At 33.4% G+C, this 24,125-nt stretch overlaps 4 protein-coding genes across 4 annotated transcripts in view; 1 reads left to right on the top strand and 3 right to left on the bottom strand.

Moving 5' to 3' along the window:
• Positions 1-299: 299 nt before the first annotated feature.
• Positions 300-1,991, bottom strand: LOTGIDRAFT_68977 (hypothetical protein; the record flags this gene model as incomplete). Its single annotated transcript, XM_009061687.1, has 2 exons — positions 300-412; positions 1,826-1,991. Coding segments are annotated over 2 exons (279 nt in total), but the record flags the coding sequence as incomplete, so codon positions are not given.
• Positions 1,992-6,430: 4,439 nt separating this feature from the next.
• LOTGIDRAFT_183253 (hypothetical protein) lies at positions 6,431-10,844 on the top strand. Its single transcript, XM_009062018.1, has 6 exons — positions 6,431-6,807; positions 7,722-7,981; positions 8,130-8,278; positions 9,240-9,405; positions 9,694-9,877; positions 10,211-10,844. The coding sequence occupies exons 1-6, from the start codon at positions 6,648-6,650 to the stop codon at positions 10,393-10,395; spliced, it is 1,104 nt and encodes a 367-aa protein (XP_009060266.1). The 5' UTR covers positions 6,431-6,647; the 3' UTR covers positions 10,396-10,844.
• A 3,603-nt stretch (positions 10,845-14,447) lies between these two features.
• LOTGIDRAFT_86571 (hypothetical protein) lies at positions 14,448-15,070 on the bottom strand (the record flags this gene model as incomplete). The annotated part of the gene is made up of 4 exons (XM_009061705.1): positions 14,448-14,504; positions 14,539-14,610; positions 14,654-14,728; positions 14,864-15,070. Coding segments are annotated over 4 exons (411 nt in total), but the record flags the coding sequence as incomplete, so codon positions are not given.
• Positions 15,071-21,139: 6,069 nt separating this feature from the next.
• The window catches only part of LOTGIDRAFT_106465 (hypothetical protein), a gene marked incomplete at both ends in the record, with an annotated part of 22,389 nt that continues 19,403 nt past the window's right edge, over positions 21,140-24,125 (bottom strand). Inside the window, 3 exons of the mRNA XM_009062017.1 lie at positions 21,140-21,374; positions 21,702-21,843; positions 22,526-22,704. Coding sequence (XP_009060265.1) covers positions 21,140-21,374; positions 21,702-21,843; positions 22,526-22,704 — 556 coding nt within the window. The remainder of the gene's footprint in view (positions 21,375-21,701; positions 21,844-22,525; positions 22,705-24,125) is intronic.

Genomic DNA, 24,125 nt, shown 5'->3' with positions numbered 1-24,125 from the left:
TTAGTGTTAACCTAAGTTTTTCCACAGTTCATGTTGAAATTATATTTGCATACATTTTAAGAAGAAGTAGGCCTACTCATTAAAGTTGCTGATTGCAGTTTTACAAAAACATATTATTGGCCAGTTTCATGAATAGAAAATTTGGATTAGCTAAATTATCTCAGTTTAAAATTAGAATTTTGATGACCCTTCACATGTAATCATCAGTGTCTATACACTTTGAATAATATGAGTTTTGTTCACAGAGCAGCTCTACACCAGGTTCTGTTACTTCTTTGATGCCATATTTAATATCTGTTTATTTTCTCATTAATCCACTCAATAAAGGAAGAGACTCGAGTATAAACACCAGGTATATAAGGCTTAGCACATCCATTACCAAATGATGTTACACCCATTAATGTATATTTATCTGAAATGAAATGATGTTTTAGAATAAAGTATATTTGAATCCAACAAATATGATTCTTACCATCTTCATCTTTACAAAAAAAGATTTTTTTAGCCTTTGTATGTTTATTTGGAACACTTAAGCTTTTTCACTACAAAAACTTGACCAGAATGTGTAAACTTGACCAGAATGTGTAAACTTGACCACAATGTGTCTTCACCATTGCAAATATTGTTTGCCTTGAATGATATGTGTGATAGCAAAGTCATATTTCATGCACATTTTTTTCTTGAAAAGACAGAATCACTCAAATATGAAACTTCTAATAGAAGCTATAATGAATGTATGACAAAGGGATCGAAGTAAGAAATATTCCTGTTGATTTTCAAAAGAACCAATATTGTAATTTTCACAGTTTGGTTTGCAGAAAACTCATCAATATTAGAGTTCAGGCAACCCCTTATTTGATTGAATAAAGGTAGCTTGCCAGGCAAGGTAATATACGCCCACTGGCAGCTTTGATTTTGAATAAAATATTTAGCAGTACAGTAACAATCACCAGTATGAAATATTCAACCTTCAGTCATACACTTCTTTTGAACTCTTTAGGGCGATACTGCATAATATTCAGTATGAGTTATTGCCCTTGTTCGTGTTCAATTTTTAGCTTGTGAAAACTCTAGAAGGCAAATATTCAACCTTCAAGTTTTGTCAAAATCTGGCAAGAATCATGTCTTTTAGTGTTTAAGAGCTAAAATTTGAAAGTGTTCTCACGAACAAGGGCAATAACTCATACTAAATATTTCTTGATTTTTCTGATTTTCAATAGGCTTTATCCTTGGGTGATAACCAACACTCATGCCAAGTTTCATCAAAATCCATTGAGAATAGTGCCTTCTAGAGTGTTTACAAGCTAAAAATTGAAGGTGTTTTCAAGAACAAGGGCAATAACTCATACTAAATCTTTTTCCATTCTTCTGATTTTCAATAGGGTTCATCCTTGAGTGATAACGAACACTCACCCCAAGTTTCGTCAAAATTCGTCCAGAATTGTGCCTTCTAGAGTGTTTACGAGCTAAAAATTGAACGCATTTTCAAGAACAAGGGCAATAACTTATACTAAATATTTTTCTATTCTTCTGATTTTCAATAGGATTCATCCTTGGGTGATTATAAAACACACCAAGTTTTGTCAAAATCCGTCAAGAATTGTGTCTTGTAGAGTGTTTACGAGCAATTGTGGACGGACGGACGGATGGATGGACATGGGTGACGGCAATATACACCCCCATTTCATGTGGTCGTATAAAAATCACCACCTTAACAAACAGTCCAATGTTTTCACTTATAAGGGGGTGTCGTTCAAATGACAATGAGTGTACCCTAGACACCATCTACCAAAGTCATCTATTTTTAATTCAATTTTTAACTTACTATTAATATTACAAACAAGTGGTCCACCAGAATCACCTTGACATGTATCAATACCACCTTCTATATAGCCTGCACACAACATTCTGCTAGTTATATCACCAATGTACAAACTATCACATTCTGCATTAGGTAATAATGGTACTACAGCAGCTCGTAAAATATCAGGACGACCAGCTACAAATATAAATTCATTATCTTAAATTCACTGTACTATTGATGTATAGTAATACATAGAAAATCTTTGATATACATTCACAAGAAAACATAACTTACACAGCAAGCTGTACCACCAGTATTATGTATTTCGTTTAAGAAATAAAAAGTAAAAGTTGTAATGTCAGTCAAGAGTATGTAATGTCAATATAAATATATTGTAATGTTATTGTAATATCAATATAAATATATTGTAATGTTATTGTAATATCAATATAAATATGTTTTGTCAAATAAATTGTAATGTTATCCATTAAAAATTGTTTGTAATGTCATCCATGCAAATATGATGCAATGTCAATTCCACAGATATTCTACATTGTAGGTTTTCAACCACAGGAACATGTCCCAAGGTGGGAACATGGCACTTTTCTTTTGGGACATTTGATGTGTCACAGCCTGTCACATGCTGCGAAAAATAACTACAATTTATACAACATCTCATATGGTGACTGCTGATTAAATTTGGGTACACATACAAAACAGGTTGAAAACCACTGTTCTACATTGTCAGCTATTCTGCAATGTAAGGTAAATAAAGATAATTTAAAACATAGGCTTGCGGCAAGTCTCGCAAGCGAATACGCCCACCAGCAGCTTGATAAAGAGCTAAATGTGAAATGTAAAACAAACTCTATATCGTAGCCTGTAGAGTTAGCACGAGCTAAAAAAGTTAAAAAACGCGATATCTCTAAAGAAAACCAAATTCAATAGTGCACATCTTCATAATGATATTGACACACATACAAAAGATCAAAAGAATCAATAGAGAATTCTAGTCTGTAGAGTGAGCACGAGCCAAAAAAGTGAGAAAAAAAAACGAACGCGATATCAGAGTTTTATGCGATATCTCTCAAGAAAATCATTGGATCATCACCAAATTCAATAGTGCACATCTTCATAATGATATTGACACACATACAAAAGATCAAAAGAATCAATAGAGAATTGTAGCCTATAGAGTGAGGAAGAGGTAAATGTGAACGGACGGACCGATGGATGGACCGACAGGGGCAACCACAATAAAAAAATGAAAATATGAAATGAATGGAGTTTTACATCCTACAACGCCATGCAGGGTACAATGAGGGAAATTCAAGGTCACAGGCACTAGCCTGCTCTTTTTCAATTTCCAACTGTCGAGGGATCTTTAACATGCACAGCCTGTAGCACAAGGTGCCTTGGTTTATTGTCCCATCTGAACGATTAGATGCCTATCAGCCCCTCTAATAAAACAATTTAGAGGTTCTGCTAACTATTGTACTACCTATGTTGGCAAAATTTTTAAGATTAAGGGATTTAAAAGAGGGTTCCAGAATTTAATGTATAATAGTTTTAATTTGCCCTGTTCTGTAAATAGGAAGTGACATCACTATCTGCTCCAGTTTGTTTGGAATAACAAACCACAGACATCAGGCAGGAAACTGGAATGGTGCAAATAGAAGCTATAAGCTTTCCTAATAAACACACTTTCTCCAACAACATATTCTAAGATATATTGCCACTTTAATTATCTAGTGAAGCATACTAATTTATATAACAGGATTTTAGACAATTAACAATAGTAACTAATCATCGTGCTTAAAGATCTATATCAATATTATTATCAAGATCATATTTCTCATTATTATAGTTCAATAGTATTTTGTGAGAAAAAAACTTAAAAAAAACCTTATGCACATCATCACATCCCAACACTAAATAAGAACAATCATTTAAGACAACTCAAAATGCACAATTTAATGATGTGACAACTAGCATCATTCATTAATTTAACTTTAGATTAATTTTGTGAAATGAAATGGTATTCCAAAAGGTCAACTTTTTAGCATCTAATTGGGCTATTGAAGAAAGGCAACACCAAGCAATGTGTATTTTGACAAGACAGTAGCATTAGCCTTTTCTTTTTCCATCTATAATTGTAAATAAATAATCTATCTTCGGTTTTTATCGAGTCTAGATTGTAGCAAACAAAGTCGCTGTTTCAAAAACTACCAAGATACTATTGAAATAAAACTTGTGGGGACTATCTTGACCTAAGCTTAGGTAAATAAGCAATGTTAGCTTCTGAATATTCTGTTTAAATATTACAGTGTGGAAGTTTTTCTTTAAATTAACCCTTCAAACTACTATTTTGACCTTTACATAGGCCTAATCCTAATCTGGATTAATAATTAGGAAAATCCCCATTTTGCATATCTTACATTTATTCAATTATTATGTAATATCTGACAGTAATACTAATCTGAATAGTGGTGCTAGGCAACATCAAATTTGACCCTTGCTATTGGCCTTGTGTTAATAGTCTTATGTTTATAGTTTCTATAAATATGAACATTTTCACAAACTTTCTATCATATTTCAGTACTTTCAGAAAAGGGTTGGAAGTGGATTCAGTGTTTAAAAATGGCTTCAACATTAAACGTAGATCAACTATGGCAAAGACTTCAATCTGCTTCAGATTGTCAATCTTTATTGAAACAGAATCTTACACCCTCCATATTTCAATCTTTGAAATATAGCAGGAGTAAATTTGGAGGTACATTGGCAGACTGTATTAGATCAGGTTAGTATAAAGATATTATTACAGCTAATTTGCACATCTTGACCATTTGAAAGCTCATAGAAAATCTCTTGAGGTTTACTTGTATAATACTTGTTTCTAAGTTCAGGAGTGCCATCTTGATAGATGCAGTAATCTGGGCCGAAAATGCTAATTGTTTCAGTGGACACCTTGCTTTGTCATTCATTTTTTAAATTAAGGATGGACTCGTTTCACACCTTCCTCATGGTTTTTTGTTGGCATATTGATTTTGACTTCCAGATAGAAATTTTGGTAAAGAGTTAAAATCTATAAATCAAATATCCAGCCAAGAAACTTTTTGACATAACATCTACAGAAAGTTACAAATACATAACAACTATTATTTAGGCTGAAATGTCAGAAAGAAATAAATACCATGATATAATATAAAGAACATGTGTAATACATCTAATTGTCAGCATTTATATTCACAGTGAAAGAACATGCATTTAGTGTTTTATTCTACAACTGGCTAAAAGCCCATTACCTGACATTCCATGACTTATTCAAAGAACAATGTCAGTTACTTTTTATTCTGTTCTGAATGTTTACTTTGACTGTTTTTTCACAATTATTGAAAGTAAAATTTCCTAGAGATAAGTCTATATCCATTCCTACAGCAATTCAAACAGTGAAATCTCATGAACAGTTTATTTCAAAATTTGTTCAGGTTTCAGCCTTTGACTGTTGAGGAGCTAACAACAAAGCCAAATTAACTTTTTGATTAGTAACAGGCAATTTGTGAATTTTCACCTCCCAAAATGGGCATTTTTTTATGATTTTTGGATTGGGTTAAAACATATCAGCCTCTGACAATATTTAGAGTAAGCTCAGTAAGAAGTTAAGATCCTTTATAATAAAATATATATCTAATACACCTCATGTTAAAACTTGTACATAGCCCTGAAATCACTAACACATTTATGTGTACTACCTTTGTCAGGTAATAAAAGAGTATCACATTGATATCTTCAACCACTATTCAAATAATAATAAGTTAGACACAAAACACTATTGAGAAACATTATGTAAGGCCTCCATAATCCAATTATCATTTTGAATAGTGTGAATTCAATGACATAAACTGTTATCTTCTATGAGTAAAGAGTAAGAGCTAAATGTGCTTAAAAACAGTAAAAAAGACAAGAAGGAAGGCGAAAGAGGACTGAAGTCAGGGTGCTGAAACTGAAATGTTTGTGATTTAGGTGTTTTAAAGTAAACATGTCTGAAATGATGACCCATTGTTGCACATTTGTTGCTCAAATCTTTATTAATGTGTTAAGAGCAACAATTATCCAGGACAATTTTAGCCTTATTGAAACCATGATTTAATGAAATTTACCCAGAAATTAGTTTACCTTAATGGACTATTGACACTGACCATTCAAACAATTATTTGCATCTTTTCTAGTAAGTCTATGTGACCATTGATGTAAAATTAAAAATATAAAAGTTCGTTAAAAAAAACTCAACAGTACTGGTGGTGAATTATTTCCATTAAGTATATCTAATTCATGACTAACTTCTACTCGACTCTCCTATAAACTAGATTTAAGTTGGTTTAAATTAAATACATGGTCAACTCTCTTTAAACTTAATTTTTTTCCCAATCACACAATTAAAAACTAAATAGTTTTAAATTACATAAGAATAAAAGGCATAAAGTTGGGTAGGAACAATTTGAAATATTATAGATACGTGAGAAGAACTGAATAGGTCTACTTGACTACAGTCACATAACAATCAATGAAGGTCACATTGAAATTCAAGATAAGATTATATTAGATCATATGCTTTTATCCAATACAAACTCTAGTAGGTCTGAGCAAGTCCGGAAAAATATATTTCCAGCTGATCAACAGGCGTCAAAACAACTCCCTGGTATCTACTACCAATCAATATCTGTTGGATAATTTGAGATTGTGGTGTTTATTCTAACTAGGACTAGTGCAACCACTCTCTATCGGTTAAATAAATAAAACTTGTGTTGGCGAGATAACAAAAGTGCAGCATATAACATTCAAAATGGCCTCTAATTTAAGTGTTGAAGAATTGTGGAAAAGATTACAGGATGCAAACAAGAGTAAATCCTTGTTAAAAAAACATTTAACACCAAATATATATAATGAATTGAAGAATGTGAAAAGTAAATTTGGAGGAACCTTAGCAGACTGTATTCGATCAGGTTGGTAGGTCTAGTGACAAGGTCATTTCATGTCCTACATCTGCACATTATCAATCACATTAAGTGCAGGACTGTTTCCTGACCTAGAGAATATCAAGATAGAACTGAATGAAGTCATTTTCAAATTTTATCTTTTCCTAAAATATACCAATTTATCAATATTAATCTAATTATTGCCAAAAAACAGTCAGTTTAAATAGTCAAATTTAATACAATTTGGGTCAAAATTTACAATTTATAAAAAAATTCAGGAAATCCATCAGTTTCCATGGTAACTTAAGTGCAGACCAATCTATTATATTAAATCTGTGTTAATTACAACATGTAATCAAAGCAATCAAATTAATATGCAGGTCACAGATATGATACTGACATTATCAAAAAAGGTCAAACTGTTACATAGAGTACAAAGTTCTTTTCCTTGATATTATTAGCCACTCATGTCTGTTTATACAGCTAAAGCGTCTGATTTACAATATAATGAAAACAATATATCAAAATGATTTCTCCCATATTGAGTCATTACTCTATTTCCTGCTTTAAACCTTCTCAAAATTCAAGAGTTTTTTGTGAACTTAAACTAGTTGTATATAATATGAACTGATGATGTAAATTTTCTGATCACAATATCAAAAATAGACCATTTTTACCAGCCCCACCCATAAATCAAATAAAGAAAATCCATATTTTATTTCACTTTATAGACATGCAATTAATTTAATCACTCCATATTTTTAAATATCCTTTGCACCATCCTAATGAGAATCATAGGCTACATAAGCTCAAATATAGCTCTGATCTATTAAATGACTTATTAGGCCAATGAGTACGATTCCAAAGTCTTAATTTAACTCAATTTCAAAAGAACACACAACGTCTTGTTATCTATTTTCTATCAACTATTTCTTTTCCAGGATGTATGAACCCAGAGAGTGGTGTTGGAATCTATGCATCTGATCCTGATGCCTACACAACTTTTGCTGCCATTCTTGATCCAGTTATCAAGGATTATCACAAAGTTGATGTTTTGAAGCATCCCAAACCAGATTTTGGCGACATCAACAATCTTGGATTTGGTGATTTAGATCCTAGTAAGGAGATGATTGTTTCGACCAGAGTTCGAGTTGGTAGAAGTCATGCTAGCTATGGTTTCCCACCAGTTATTACAAAACAGGTAGAGCTAATAGTTGAATCATAATATAATAGAGAACAATGGCAGTCATTCTCAGTAGCTCAGTAAATGTTATAGGATTATTTGGCATTTGTTAAGGGCTCTATCACTCATTTGTTAATACTTGAGACTGTTTACATTTATATACTAGGATCGAATTGATATGGAGAAGAAGACTGTCAATTGTTTAAGTAAATTAGAGGGTGAATTGGCTGGTGAATATTTCCCATTGACTGGTATGACCAAAGAAACTCAGAAGAAACTCACTGATGATCATTTTCTGTTCAATGACAGTGATAGGTTTGTAAATCTACATACAATTATTTAAGAAATGATTATATCAAATCAAGTTTTAAATGGTCAATTGCTTATAATATACAAAACAGAGGAAGAATTTCAACAGAATCTTGTCCCTTTAACAGTCACTGACCTCAGATGTGCACCAACAGTGTCATTGACCAAAGTGATAATCTTGTCATCAAGAGAGTCATTTACCTCAGTGACAATCTTACAGTTACTGACCTCAGGAATAATCTTGTAGCCAACAGTCATTGACCTCAGATGTGCACCAACAGTGTCATAGACTTAAGTGACAATCTTGTCACCAAGAGAGTCATTTACCTCACAGACAATCTTTGTCATAGAGAGAGTCGTAAACCTAAGTGATAATCCTGTCACCAACAGTTATTGACCTCAAGAATAATATTGTAACCAACAGTTACTGACCTCAGGAATAATCTTGTAACCAACAGTTATTGAACTAATAACCAAGAGATTCATTAACCTCAGAGACAATCTTGTCACAAAGACAGTCATTCACCTCAGTGATAATCTTGTCATTAACATTTATAAACCTCAGTGACAAACATGTCACCAACAGCAACATTGACAAACTTGTAACCAACAGTTATTGATCCCAGTCAATTTTGTCATTAACAGTTATTGACCTCAGTGACAATCTTGTCATCAACAGAATCATTGGTTACAGAGACTATCCTATACACCTACACCATCATTTAACCCAGTGACAATTTTGTCACCAACAGTTATTGACCTCAGTGATAATCTTGTCACCAATGGAGTCATTGACTTCAGGGACAATCTTGTCATTAACAGTTATTGACCTCAAATTATTCATCAAAGAGACTATCCTATACACCAACAGCATCATTGACCTCAGTAACAGTCTTGCTACCAACAGTTATTGTTATTCTATAGTAAAGAATGGCGAGTTGACAGACACAATCTTACACTTTTGCAGATTTTTACGGGAAGCTGGAGGCTACAATGATTGGCCAATTGGACGTGGTATTTACTTCAACCATGCTAAAAATTTCTTGGTCTGGGTTAATGAAGAGGATCATCTGCGATTTATTTCAATGCAGAAAGGTGGTAATTTAGGAGAAGTTTACAGCCGTTTAGTAAAGGTTTGTGTGTTATATTTGCATCAATCTGAAAACCATTTTAAGGGAAATTGAACACTGACAAAAAAACTTATGCGCTAATAATTATTTAAAAATAGAGACACAGAAGAAAAATATTTACAAGGATAACAAATTCAGGCCTACATTGCAACTGAAAGCAACTGAATTAATTATCTGTACCCATGTACAGCTGGGTCAACTGACAATTAAGGGGGAAAGATGACTCGTTTTCAACTTTTCTAGTTCAAGTGAAGTAAAAAGAAACTTAATTGTAATATTTCAATTTTATAGGCTGTCAAAGCTTTAGAGAAGAGTGGATTGGAATTTGCCAGGAAAGAAAACCTAGGCTATCTTACATTCTGTCCAAGTAATTTAGGAACCACTCTGAGAGCTTCAGTACATATCAAGATACCAAAGCTATCTGCTTCTCCTGAATTCAAGGCTTTCTGTGATAGATATCATATCCAAGCTAGAGGTAAGATATAGCAGTTTAATAATTGCATTCTCAGTGACGTTTAATCGGGAAAAACATAACTGTTCTTCTGCTAATTTGTTTTGCATCAATTCCCATCCCACCCTGTCCAAATATCGGAAACCAACTTTCTCAATGATTGACTTTTTTGACAAATTTGTAATCAGCATGTAAATATGACAATAATATTTATATATCATTTGGTAGCAGAAAGGACATCATTAACACAGGAGGCCTTTTACCAGGTGCATAATTATCTGATATATACCAATATGGCCTACTTGAAGTGATCCAGGTGTAAATATGACCTTTTTAAGTTATATATTATTGTTTCAGGTATCCATGGTGAACATACAGAATCTGTTGGTGGTGTTTATGATATCTCTAACAAGAGAAGATTGGGTCTGACTGAAATTCAGGCTGTTCAAGAAATGAGAAGAGGTGTAGAAGCTGTCATTGACAGAGAAAAGGAATTATCTCATAAAAAGAAGAAGTTCCCATTCTCTTTATTTTCCAAATAGACTGAGAAAATGAGGCCTTTGACAAACTACATTAATCTAATTACTGAATTTAATATTTTTTCTTTCGAAATTTGCTTATAGAGAAATGTATAAATGAAATTAAAAACAAGAACATACTATTGTAATGTCTTACTACAATATCAAGTCTAACTATTATCAAATGCCAAAGAAACTTTCTTCTGAATAATTTTTTACGCAAGATCATATGATGAATGTGTAATAGCAACTCAAACTCTACTTAAAACACTGTATACTCCGCTAAGTGTGTGTTAGTGTGTGGATGAATAGTAAAGTGTGATACTATTATATGATTACTATATAACTTTGATTGGTGAATAAATTAGATAGCAAAATATACTATAAAGTATACTGAGTCTTTGATCCTTAGAACAATGATTACACCAATACATGATTAAATCTGGAGTCAAATAAAGTAACTTTACAAACATAGTTCAGATGTTTGGTATCCAAAGTGAGCTGCAAATGTGGAAATTCTGAGAGCAGCTTTCCAAGTAGCCCTGAGCTACTCATGTTACCTTTACAACTAAAGCTTCTCACTTAGATACTGTTTTACAATTTAAGGAAAAAAAATAGGCTATATTTTTTGTTTTTTGCATTTTCATATATATTTAGTGAAGATTCAGTAAAATTCCCATAATAACATCTCAAATGATGTAAAAATTCTGCATGTCAGGACCAGTGCTCATGAAAGTTGGTCTAAGATGGGTAGGTACAGCTAGGTTAAGGCAATAGATTAGCCCAGTCAGTAGTGAATGGGATTGTGATCTGCTAGACAATTATTATGTGGATTTGGATCCTAAAAGTAAACAAATTCTGATGCCATGGCCAGTTCATCTGAAAATCATCTCAGAGGAATATAGGCTACATACGTTGCACATTGCTATGGTAACATGGTAAAGTAAGCTATGATTAAGTGACCATACACTGATATCAAACTCTTTAAGTAACATACAGATGTATCCCATGAATCTCACATAGGCAATAATTTTTCATTTAAAAAGTTAAAAATAATAAACAGTAATGCCTAGTTCACACCAACGGCGAATGCCGCGCTTTAAATCGGCGAGCAAAGCGCCATCATTTTTTTTTTACTTTTCAAAAAATATCACGATCTCCTAAGTAATGTTATGCTCTGATAAGCTCTGATACGAATTGGTTACGCTTTGGGGACGAATTATTTCCCGATTTGATCAGGCCTTGTTACGCTATAAATCACGCTTTGATAAGCTTTATTAAGCTTTGATGCGGTTATGGCGCTTTAAATCATGCTCTGATACGATTATCAAGGTCTGTTGTGCATTGTTAAGCTCTGTTATGCATTGGAAAATTTCGAAATGGCCGATTTCATGCCGCTCAAGTGGTGACAGACCGTGAAGACTGGGGTCCCCGCTTTGAATAAAGCTCTGTTAAGCTTTCCTACGCTTTGAGTCAAGCTTTGCTTAACTTTGTTACGCTTTGATACGTTCTCGGTGCTTTAATCAATTCGTGACAGAGCGCCCATAATTTTTAAACAGTTTAAAAATGTTGGCGCTCTTGCCGAATATCCAGCTTTGCTCAAAGCTTTCCAACAATCTATTACGACCCTGGCGCTTTAGTCGAGCTCTTTTACGCTTTGGTACCGCTTTGTACGCCGCTTTAAAGCGCCATCAAAGCGAAGTTGTTGTGAACTGAGCATAACCATGGCAACAATTTTTACCTTAAAAAAAATTAAAATTAGATTAGGTTAGAATATCATATTAACAATAATTGTCTGCAAAACCTAGTGCATACGTCAAGTAGGCCTACCCAGGTATGTGCAAATATTATTCAAAAACAATTCAAATTGATTCTATATGATAAAGTTGTTTCTATGGCAACTCAAAATACTTGAACATATCTGGAATTTTTTTCAAAAGTAAACATGAAATATTTAGTAAAATAAGATGAAATTTAATTCATAAAAAAATAAGGAAGTATCGAATGAAAATATCTGCTGATATCTAGGTGTAATTATGATGTCATACAGTATGAAACAAAAGGGATTTTCAACATGGCTCATGGTGCACATTTGTCTGCTGATGAGCTTTTTCAAAAACTTCAATCTGCTTCAACTTGTCAATCGTTATTGAAACAGAATCTGACACCATCTATATTTAAATCATTGAAAAATGCCAGAATCAGATTTGGAGGAACATTGGCAGACTGTATAAGCTCAGGTAAGTTTTAAGCCAGTTGGCAGGTTTTAAATCAAAATTTGAAAGATTTTTCGGTTGAAATAGATCTGGATCTACTTCAATAAGAGCTTCAATTTAGATTTCATCTCATCAAACTTTTTGAGTAGCCATGGCCTCATCTACAAGTAGCTCAAAATGACTGATCCCTCTTGTAGTTGTTGGTAACACATTCACACTCAGCAAAGCAAATTTCCTTCCAAAGTTTCTAAACTGTTTGTTTTACCTGGCTTCAACTTCAAGTCAGACATGGGAGGAGTCTACTTCCTAGATTTAAATCAGCATGTTTTGTAGGCTAATTTAGATCTAGATCTAGTACCAGTGCATAGTCTATTATAGGGGCCTACTACCAGTATCTCATAACTATTTTTAGAAAATACATTACATGTAGATATAGATCAACTTCTCTGCATTGCTTACCATAAGCTTAAGCATGTTATATTCTTCATCATATCCTGTAATTTCCAGGATGTATGAATCCAAAGAGTGGTGTTGGAATCTATGCATCTGATCCTGATGCCTACACAACTTTTGCTGCCATTCTTGATCCAGTTATCAAGGATTATCACAAAGTTGATGTTTTGAAGCATCCTAAACCAGATTTTGGGGACATCCACAATCTTGTATTTGGTGATTTAGATCCTAGTAAGGAAAATGATGGTGTTGTTGACAAGATTGTCACTGAGGTCAATAACTGTTTGTGACAAGATTGTCCTTGGGGTCAATGATGTGGTGACAAGGTTGTCACTGAATTCAGTAACTGTTGGTGACAAGATTGTCATTGGATTCAGTAACTGTTGGTGACAAGATTGTCACTGAGGAAAATGATGGTGGTGTTGACAAGATTGTCACTGAGGTCAATAACTGTTTGTGACAATATTGTCCCTGAGATCAATGATGCTGTTGGTGACAAGTTTGTCCCTTAGGTCAATGATGCTGTTGGTGACAAGATTGTCCCTGAGATCAATGATGCTGTTGGTGACAAGATTATCCTTGAGGTCAATGATGCTGTTGTTGACAAGATTGTCACTGAGGTCAGTGATGCTGTTGGTGACAAGATTGTCCCCGAGATCAATGATGCTGTTGGTGACAAGATAGTCCTTGAGGTCAATGATGCTGTTGGTGACAAGATTGTCACTGAGGTCAATAACTGTTTGTGACAAGATTGTCCCTGAGATCAATGATGCTGTTGGTGACAAGATTGTCACTGAGGTCAATAACTGTTTGTGACAAGATTGTCACTGAGGTCAATAACTGTTTGTGACAAGATTGTCCCTGAAATCAATGATGCTGTTGGTGACAAGATTGTCACTGAGGTCATTGTTTCGACAAGAGTCTGAGTTGGTAGAAGTCATGCTAGCTATGGTTTCCCATCAGTTATTACAAAACAGGTAGAGTTAATATTTTGCTAAAAATATAATAGGATCTGGCTTAGACAGAACACAATTTAACCTCAGGACATGAGAGTTTCAATGTAATTTTCTAAATATGAACTATTTCAAAATATTACGCATCTGTTTCTTAAGACCTTTTCACTAACATAGGATAAATATATTTAATTAATTCAACAGGAACGTATTGATATGGAGAAGGAGTCAGTCAAATGCTCAGGTAAATTAGAGGGGAACTAAAGGGTTTGACTGGTATGACCAAAGAAACTCAGAAGAAACTCACTGATGATCATTTTCTGTTCAATGACAGTGATAGGTTTGTAAATCTTTGTACAATTATTTTTCAAATCAAGTTTTCACAGGTCAAATGCGTATAAAAGCTTATGTCAGTAGATAAACAGTGGAAGGATAAATACACAGAGACAATCTTGTCACCAACAGCATCATTGATCTCAAGGACAATCTTGTCACCAACAGCATCATTGACCTCAGGGACAATATGGTCACAAACAGTTATTGACCTCAGTGTCAATCTTGTCACCAACAGCATCATTGATCTCAAGGACAATCTTGTCACCAACAGCATCATTGATCTCAGGGACAATATTGTCACAAACAGTTATTGACCTCAGGGACAATCTTGTCACCAACAGCATCATTGACCTCAGTGACAATCTTGTCACCAACAGCATCATTGATTTCAGGGACAATCTTGTCACAAACAGTTATTGACCTCAGTGACAATCTTGTCACAAACAGTTATTGACCTCAGTGACAATCTTGTCACCAACAGCATCATTGATCTCAGGGACAATCTTGTCACAAACAGTTATTGACCTCAGTGACAATCTTGTCACCAACAGCATCATTGACCTCAAGGACTATCTTGTCACCAACAGCATCATTGATCTCGGGGACAATCTTGTCACCAACAGCATCACTGACCTCAGTGACAATCTTGTCAACAACAGCATCATTGACCTCAAGGATAATCTTGTCACCAACAGCATCATTGATCTCAGGGACAATCTTGTCACCAACAGCATCATTGACCTAAGGGACAAACTTGTCACCAACAGCATCATTGATCTCAGGGACAATATTGTCACAAACAGTTATTGACCTCAGTGACAATCTTGTCAACACCACCATCATTTTCCTCAGTGACAATCTTGTCACCAACAGTTACTGAATCCAATGACAATCTTGTCACCAACAGTTACTGAATTCAGTGACAACCTTGTCACCACATCATTGACCCCAAGGACAATCTTGTCACAAACAGTTATTGACCTCAGTGACAATCTTGTCAACAACACCATCATTTTCCTCAGTGACAATCTTGTCACCAACAGTTACTGAATTCAATGACAATCTTGTCACCAACAGTTACTGAATTCAGTGACAACCTTGCCACCAACAGTTATTAAATTGACCTCAGTGACAATCTTGTCACTGACAGTTATTGACCTCAGTGACAATCTTGTCACCAACAGCATCATTGACCTCAGTGACAATCTTGTCAACAACACCATTATTTTCCCCAGTGACAATCTTGTCACCAACAGTCACTCAATTCAGTGACAATCTTGTCACCAACAGTTACTGAATTCAGTGACAACCTTGTCACCAACAATAATTAAATTGACCAACAGTTATTGACCTCAGTGACAATCTTGTCACCAACAGCATCATTGACCTCAGGGACAATCTTGTTACAAACAGTTATTGACCTCAGTGACAATCTTGTCAACAACACCATCATTTTCCTCAGTGACAATCTTGTCACCAACAGTTACTGAATTCAGTGACAATCTTGTCACCAACAGTTACCGAATGCAGTGACAATCTTGTCACCAAAAGATACTTAATTCAGTGACAATCTTGTCACCAACAGTTATTAAACTGACCTCAGTGACAATCTTGTCACCAACAGTTATTCATCTTGGGGACAATATTGTCACCAACAGTTACTGTTTACATCCGTTTAGTAAAGGTTTGTGTTCTTAGTTTGTACATTATATTATCATTAGAAATGTCAAAATGACAAAACCATTCTAAAATGAATTGGACATTAACAAAATCCATCTAAAAAAATATATAATAATGACATAAAAATATAAGCAAAATCACTGCAACAGTTCTGATGAGTTATCAACCAGAGCCTACTGTATATGGTCTCCTACCCACCAACTAGTCCTTGTCCAAACCTATTAACATTGATCTCTCAATTACTTGTTACATATTTCAGCTTCGTCAACTGATGATTACATGACTTTTGCAATAAACAAGTTATGTTTTACAGTACATGTATTCGATATTTCAATTTTTAGGCTGTCAAAGCATTACCGAAGAGTGGATTAAAATTTGCCAGAAAACCTAGGCTATCTTACATATTGTCCAGAAACTGCTTTGAGAGCTTCAGTTCATATCAAAGCTATCTGCTTCTCCTGAATTCAAGGCATTCTCTGATAGATATCATATTCAAGCTAGAGGTAAGATATAGCAAATGCTTCAAAGAGTCCTAGTTGTGTTCTCAGCAACCACTATTGTTCAAGTGGATGGCATTAAGTCCTTACAAGCATAGACAGCCATCCAGTCAGATAATTGAGCACAAATTTTATTACTTTATGTATCATATGTATTCATAATTACCAGTAAGACTTTGTTAGGAATTTTGAGGAATGGTCAATACTGGTAATTCTATATGGATTAAATTAAACTTTACATGTTAAATTAATCCCACTTGAATAAAAAAGCTGTAAACAAAACCCATAAAATATGAAAATTTCAACATTCATTTACTGATAACTCTTGTCAACCTCCCGGACAAATTAGCTGCCATTACAAGTGTGTGTGTATTATGATGGCATCGCTATTTTTAATATTACCGGTAACATAATATGTATAATCTTTAATATAAGCAGTAAGTATTGCTTTAGTTGTGTTGTACCAATTCTAAGTATCTTAGTAAACACTAACCGGTAACCCTGTTGTGTTCGCTTATCATTACACTAACAACAGTGTATCAAAATATTGACAGTGGCAGGCAGGATTCAAGAAGATGTACCGGTAGTCTATTTAGCATTGACAACTGGGAACCCCAATGATGTTACTTTAGTGTATGAAGGAATTTCGACCAATCTGTCAAGATGACAATAGCTAATAGCACCAGCAACGGTGCAAAACTTAAGATGGAATGGGGGACAAGTAAGTAAAAATAAGACCTGTTCTTATCAAGTAACTAGCATTCACACCTTATTTGGAAGCAGTCTGTCTAACACATCAAACACAGGAGATCTCTCTACCAGCTGCATTATTACTCAGTACTCAAAGTAAAATAATATTGATTCTGTTTCAGGTGTCTCTGGTGAACATACAGAATCTGTTAATGGTGTTTAAGATATCTCTAACAAGAGAAGATTAGGCCTGACTGAAATTCAGGCTGCTCAAGAAATGAGAAGAGGTATAGAAGCTGTCATTGACAGAGAAAGAGAAGGAACTGTCTCATTAAAAGTAGAACCTCTTTTAATGAATGTGTCAGGACTTAAATACTGTAGCCTATTTTCACAAAGCGTTTATTAGATTGTGGATGAATAGAATAAAGTATGTGCCAAAATTTTTGTCTGTGATCCTTGGAATTAAATCTATACATGAATGACTTGAGTGAATTAAAAACAGATGATTATTTACATGACAAGAGCCAAAAAGTCATACTGTTCAGTTAGCTCGCTTGCTTTTCTAATTTTCTTTAATGTATCAAGGACATTGATAACATCAATTTGCACCATTCCAATTTTCAATCAGAGGTCTGTGGCTCCTGCAATTCCACTCAACTAAGTGTTTGATGACGACAATAATCTCAAGGGATGTATGTGACAAAGCATGTTTTGTGATTAGTGATGTCAACAAAAACTCAAATTTAGTGGAATTGCAGGAAACAAACACTTTTGATTGAAAATTGGAATGTTGCAAATTGATGCTATCAGAGTCACGGATGCACATAAAAAATTTAGAAAACCTCTTTACAATCCCTTTAATTTTTAAACAGTAAAATGTACTTACCATCACCACGTTTACCCCAACCAGATATCAAACATCTCTCTCCGACTTTATATAGTTGATTACTAGATGGTAGACAGGCCGGTTGTACATAATTACTAAATATTATTCTTTTACCAGCTCGATTAGGCTTTATTTTTATTAATGCTATATCATTATCATATGTAGAAGCTAGAAGCCAAAAATATGAATAATCAGTGGGTTTTTTTTTCTCACATGTAATAAGATTGTATCAACATAGTATTTGACTGACTGTGGAACCAATATATATTTCTACCTCTTAAAATAATGATACTCTATGTTTGTTCGTGTAGGGAAAATAACCAATGATCAGGGGAGCTGTGCACAACTATTTACAGAATCAGTAATTCTCTTAGCTAGCAACGTCCTTTACTTACATTTTCTTTCAACATTGTGACATTATAATATCCCATAAATGAGTGTTCAATTTTAAGTTAAACTGGGTTTTATATGTCATTTTGCCTAAGGCAAAAAAGAAAGCTAAAATGCTCTTTAGGAAAACTAAAAGTTCTAAAGGCTTTAATCATAAAACAAATCATGTATATAAGACTTACGTTGATAATTTTCATGAAGAATAAGTTCTTCAACTTCAAAATGTTGCTCATCTAAGTCTTCTTTTTGATTATGATGATCACCAACTCTTACTAATATACGATTCTTTCTCAGACGACTAGAAATATAACCAGAGTTTTCATTACCTGAATTAATGTCTACTGGTTTGGTAGACTTTTCATTTAAAATCAATTAGGGGCCTACATACAATACTAAATTTGATAAAATCATTGATCACTACAACAAGTATTCAAGCTCCTTTCTGACGTCCAAATTAATAACAAAAAATGTTCCTCAAATTCTACATGGCTTTCAGTTTTTTGTATTCCTAAGTTACATTCAATGATTGAAAACTAGTTTAGAACATGACATCTTCTGCATCATTATGAGCTAACCTCAATTTTAATTTGCATGAAAAACAGATGACTCTATAGCCTTAAATAGCTAATGTGGATGGAAAGATCAGTGGATGCAAAAATAGTTACAAAGAAATCTGTGCTAAAAAAGATAACAACATTCAAAAGATATAAAACAACGTTATATAATGGAAAACATACACATGCAGAAAGACCATATCTGAAATTTCAACATGTCTTTCAACAACTGATAAAAGAAAAAGCATGCATGAAGATTGCTGGACTGAATATGCATGAAAATCAATTACAAGCCATAATAAAAATATCTATTGAGGAATCATTCAGTTCCATACATTAACAGATTTCTTCAATAACTTCACAAGCCAATATATATTCTGATTGGTTAATTTAACTCAAAAAATATAAAGTAAGAATGAAGAACAGCTGTGTATTCCAATCAAGATCAGACAAAGTGGTTATTAAACTTAGTTTGAATGTAACTAAGTTTGCATTTATAATTCAATGTGTCATTACCAAACAAAAAAAACAAATCAGATTCATAGGAGCAGCATGCAAAATACATTCAAAAATTGTAAGGAAATATTGCCAAACTTTCAAAGAAATATGCACCTTCATCAATTTGTGTTAGAATTACTCAAAGCACTGAGTAGCCGTCAATATCAGTAAGTATTGTACCACCACAATGCCATGGTAAAGGACCATGAGTGACAATAAAACCACCAGATATACGAGATGTATATTTACATGTATTATTCCATATTCCTTATTTAATCCTTCAATAATAAAAACAGTCTTTATCTTATCAAATGGAATTTGTCCTGAATGGCTTTATCCAATGGCATGTACCTTTATTTTTCATTCTTCACAAGCCACCGTATACCGATAGTGTAATGCATTCTATTCTTGTATTAAACATAATGCAACGATGGGATAAGATTTTACGCCAGTGAATACAGTCAATTAGAGCTTAGATTCCATAGATTAGAGATATAACTTTGTTTCAGAATTTTGAGTTGAACAAGAGAATACAACATGTAACGCATCAAATACTGATTATTGAAAGTAAAGAAAGAAATTGTTACAGGTAGTTTGGTTAAAACAGAAAAATAGAGCATACCTTTTTATCATTGATGAGATAGTGAAATAAATATATGTATGAAAAATGGCAGCTGATGTAGTCAAATCATTGCTTTTGTATACTTGATAAAGTTGATGTTAAATTAAGTGGATTTTGCTTGCAGCAAGGCTGATATATAGTTGGAATAATAAAAAGACCAGCAACAGTGACAAGTGCATGAGGTAATGAACTTTAGCTCTAAAAGGATTGTATAATTGTGTAATGAGGGATGAAGAGTGATATAAGCAAGAAAAAAGGCTGCAACATAGAAATACATACGTAAAGCAATGAGCAGCACTTAGTATCCATGTATCAGATATAATAGTTCCCCCACAAAAAGGTTTTCTCAAATGAACATAATCATAATATCTAATGAATCCAACTTGCCATGGATACATGCCATAGACTGCCAAATCACCACCAACAATTTTCTGAGTCCTGGTAAAATCAGCTTCTCTTTTAAATCGACTTCCAGTTGGGGTGTCCTCAAATGGTCTATTGCCACATTGTGAAGCTGACAAAAAGAAAAGCGTTACATTGACACTGCATTGTAAGAACGGTACAGGGAACCAATCTTTAATACATACTGAAAATCTTTAAATTACTTCACAGAGAATAAGTATTAATAGTTCACTATCTGCACTATACAGATAGTATAGTATAGTATATTATCTTATTGACATTGGTATAAACATATATATATATGATAATTTTGTTAATATAAAAATATCTATATGTCCAATTATATAGTGTATATATAATTATTCAGGAAAAACTCAAACAGAGGATAACTAATAACCTCTACACAGAGAAGATAAAGGACAGATAACTCATTAATTGTGCACATAATTCTACAGGTCAAATATAAAACACAAAAACTGAGAGGCAGGCAAGTCTATTCCATTTTTGGAGATCCAAGTAAGGCGCAAGGATTATTGTTGCAGTTATCAGTTATATAATTTTCTGGGTAAACCATACAGTGTCTTGAATCAGTCAAAACAACCTTTGAGCAATCCAAAAAAGCTGACAGTTCTGTACATGTATACCTGGAAGAGATCCCTCTAAACAAATGACTCCAGCATCTTCATTATGATCACAATCATGAATTCCCCAGTAAGGCCTGCAATCATCTATTGAATCTTCAACACCAGAACAGGCGACATTATCCAACCATATAATACCACTACCTTCACCAAAATGTGCTTTATTTACAGCTTTACCACCACGTCTAAAAGATACAAAACGTGTCTAACTATACCAAAATAATTGTAATAATAGTAGAATCTGTTCAGTTATGCACAAATGATCAAAACACACTTATATAATGAAATCCACAAAAATAAAGCCTTCACTAGTATCTAATTGATTTGGCACAATTTTAAGGATTTGTTAAATTTACAATGATAAACTCAAAAAAGTTTATTTTTTGAAAAAAGAAAGATTTGCTACTGTTTCAATTCACCTGTACATGTCAATCATTAGACATAATTTTAATGGTTTATAATAGTAGTGTTAGTTGTATATCATTGTTTCTGCAAAGATTCAGAAGACTTACGGAAAACCTAGCCGATTACATATAACACTGGCGTCTTCATTATTCCAGTCATCATCACATACTGTACCTCTAATACCATTTCTTATAATCTCTACACGACCTTCATTAGGTTTAGTACCGTTAACTAATTCAACTATTGTTTCTACAAAATAACATAATTCATGTAGGCCCTATATTCAGAACTCTAGTAGCATCCCCTAAGCATTTAAAATTCTAAGGGTCTTATTCAGATATGATTGGTAAATACAGTGAAAGAGCAATTTTAGCCTTGCAACAAAACCGTGAACCTGGATATTACTCTATGGCTATTATTTAAAGCAATTCTTTGCAGATCAACTGCTACGATTCTAATTTCACCTCACTGAGTGTCCATATAGTTAGGAAAAAATAACACACATATTTTGGGACACAAACTCCATTTACCCAAAGTTTCTTTGTTATGAATGATACTTAATCAGAAGTAACATAGCATGGTGTCAAAAATAATTATAAAATTGGAACATGTTTTCAGTTAGATTTCATTTTTCATGTTTATTGAGAGAATAAGTGTATCTAAACTTACTACAATTCTTTTCATCTGAATTATCTGAACAATCATTTTCACCATCACAAACATAAGTTCCTTTTATACAGTTCATATTATCACATAGGAATTGTTCAGTATCACATCCTGAAAAATATCAAAATATATTCAAATAAATTGTATAAATAAATCTTTTTGTTCAAGGAAATGAAAAATATATTTCATAAAACAATTTTACTTTGAGAAAACTCAGAAATTTGTCAGGATTTTCTACATGTACATGTATAAACCTATTCTTTACCTTTTTCCACCCTACAATCCACACCTACAGCTTCAAATGATTGACAAGAATGTTGTCTCCATGGTGATTTTTCACATTCATTTAGACTAGTTTCATTTCCAAAACACTCTACATCTGATAATAAAATATTGCCTGAACCTGATCCATAATCTACATCAGATGTATCTCTCTTTGCAGCACTAGAAAATAAACATGTGATTTTATAGGCTCGTCTATAGACAATCCATGAAATTTATGCTCATCTGTACGCATTTTGGCACCATAAAGTTTGTTTCAGATATTTATGTACATTGGTCATTCTTTGAGTATACCCTGAACAAATTGATACAGGTTTCAGAACGGATTATAGTGGCATTTTTCTGCTTAATAACATACTAAAAATCTACCAAAATCGGAGCATGCATAGGGGTCAAATTAATATGGTGTCCCAGATGACTGTCGAAAGCTTATAATGTAATGCTTCACCCACGTGGTGGGTCCTAACATTGAGTCTAAACGGCTGATTGGTTTATTGGCAAGAAGATTAACATGACAGAATTCTCATTCCTTGTATCTTGTACTCTGATGCAATCATAACAGTAAAAGGCTGAAAGTACAAAAATGAGCAAGTTATGATCATTAAAAAAAAGGTTTTTGTATGTATTATTGTGAGCCCCATTTTATTTTTAAAAGGGATTATTGATATTTTAAACACGAAATCAGAAAATGTGAAGGAAATTATCTCAAAGCAAGAAAAGGAATATTAATTTGTTTCGTTTCATTTTTAAAATAATTTTGATTCCATAATATTGACGTCAACAAAAATTCCGTCAAATTGAATAGTTTCGTTTTGTAGTATGAAAATCTACGATCCTTGAATTTAACAATGCTCATTTTAGCGCCTTTTTTCACTCCGGTATGCCAGTTGGCAGCGGTACGCGGTTGGCTTTTAAAACCCACCCTTTCAATAACCCAGTTGTTATTTTACATAGGAAGATGATATTGTTGTTTATACATAAGTTTTCATACCCATAGAAACTGTTGATGCTGATATCATTAAGAACAGGTCAAATCTAAGCAAGATTGCGTCCAAAATGGCTGCCAAAAGTTTAATTTCACAATAATAGACTTTTAGTATGTTAGTAAAACTGCTACAAGATTCTGTTGAGAAACTTTCTGTATCAATTTGTTCAGAGTTACATGGTTATATTTCACAGAAACACCCGTCATATTTTGAAACATTCTGGGACATGTATAGACCCAGTTATTGATAATAAACATCAAGTGTACATACACCATCCCCTAATGAATGGCTTAAACTTGAAGAGTTTTGCTCACAATGTTATACTGGTTTATCTGTACCACTTTAGAGGTTTAAATCAGACAGTAATTTTTCAATATCAAGAATGTGACTAAAAAGTATAGCAATAGGAAATACATGAAAAGAATAATCATTCCCCAACAATATCTAGCAGTAATTGAAAGGAATGTGATAATTTGTGACAATTTGTGACACAATAATACATATACCAATATGATAAATTAAGTAATGTAGATTTTAAGTTAAAATATTAAACAAAATGACTTACAGATAACCGAGCATCCTACAAACAACATAGAA

The sequence above is a fragment of the Lottia gigantea genome (assembly GCF_000327385.1).
Source record: "Lottia gigantea unplaced genomic scaffold LOTGIsca_5, whole genome shotgun sequence".
Classification (NCBI taxonomy): Eukaryota; Metazoa; Mollusca; class Gastropoda; family Lottiidae; genus Lottia; species Lottia gigantea.
The sequence above is the reverse complement of the archived record's forward strand: the minus strand, read 5'-3'. Positions and strand labels throughout refer to the sequence as shown.

What these genes read in the sequence shown, in the direction of transcription:
- LOTGIDRAFT_183253 (XM_009062018.1), top strand. Translation starts at nt 6,648, where the DNA reads ATGGCCTCTAATTTAAGTGTTGAAGAATTGTGGAAAAGATTACAGGAT. An exon ending in CTGTTCAATGACAGTGATAG is followed by an intron (nt 8,279 to 9,239) that starts GTTTGTAAATCT and finishes ACACTTTTGCAG; the next exon opens with ATTTTTACGGGAAGCTGGAG. An exon ending in ATATCATATCCAAGCTAGAG is followed by an intron (nt 9,878 to 10,210) that starts GTAAGATATAGC and finishes TTATTGTTTCAG; the next exon opens with GTATCCATGGTGAACATACA.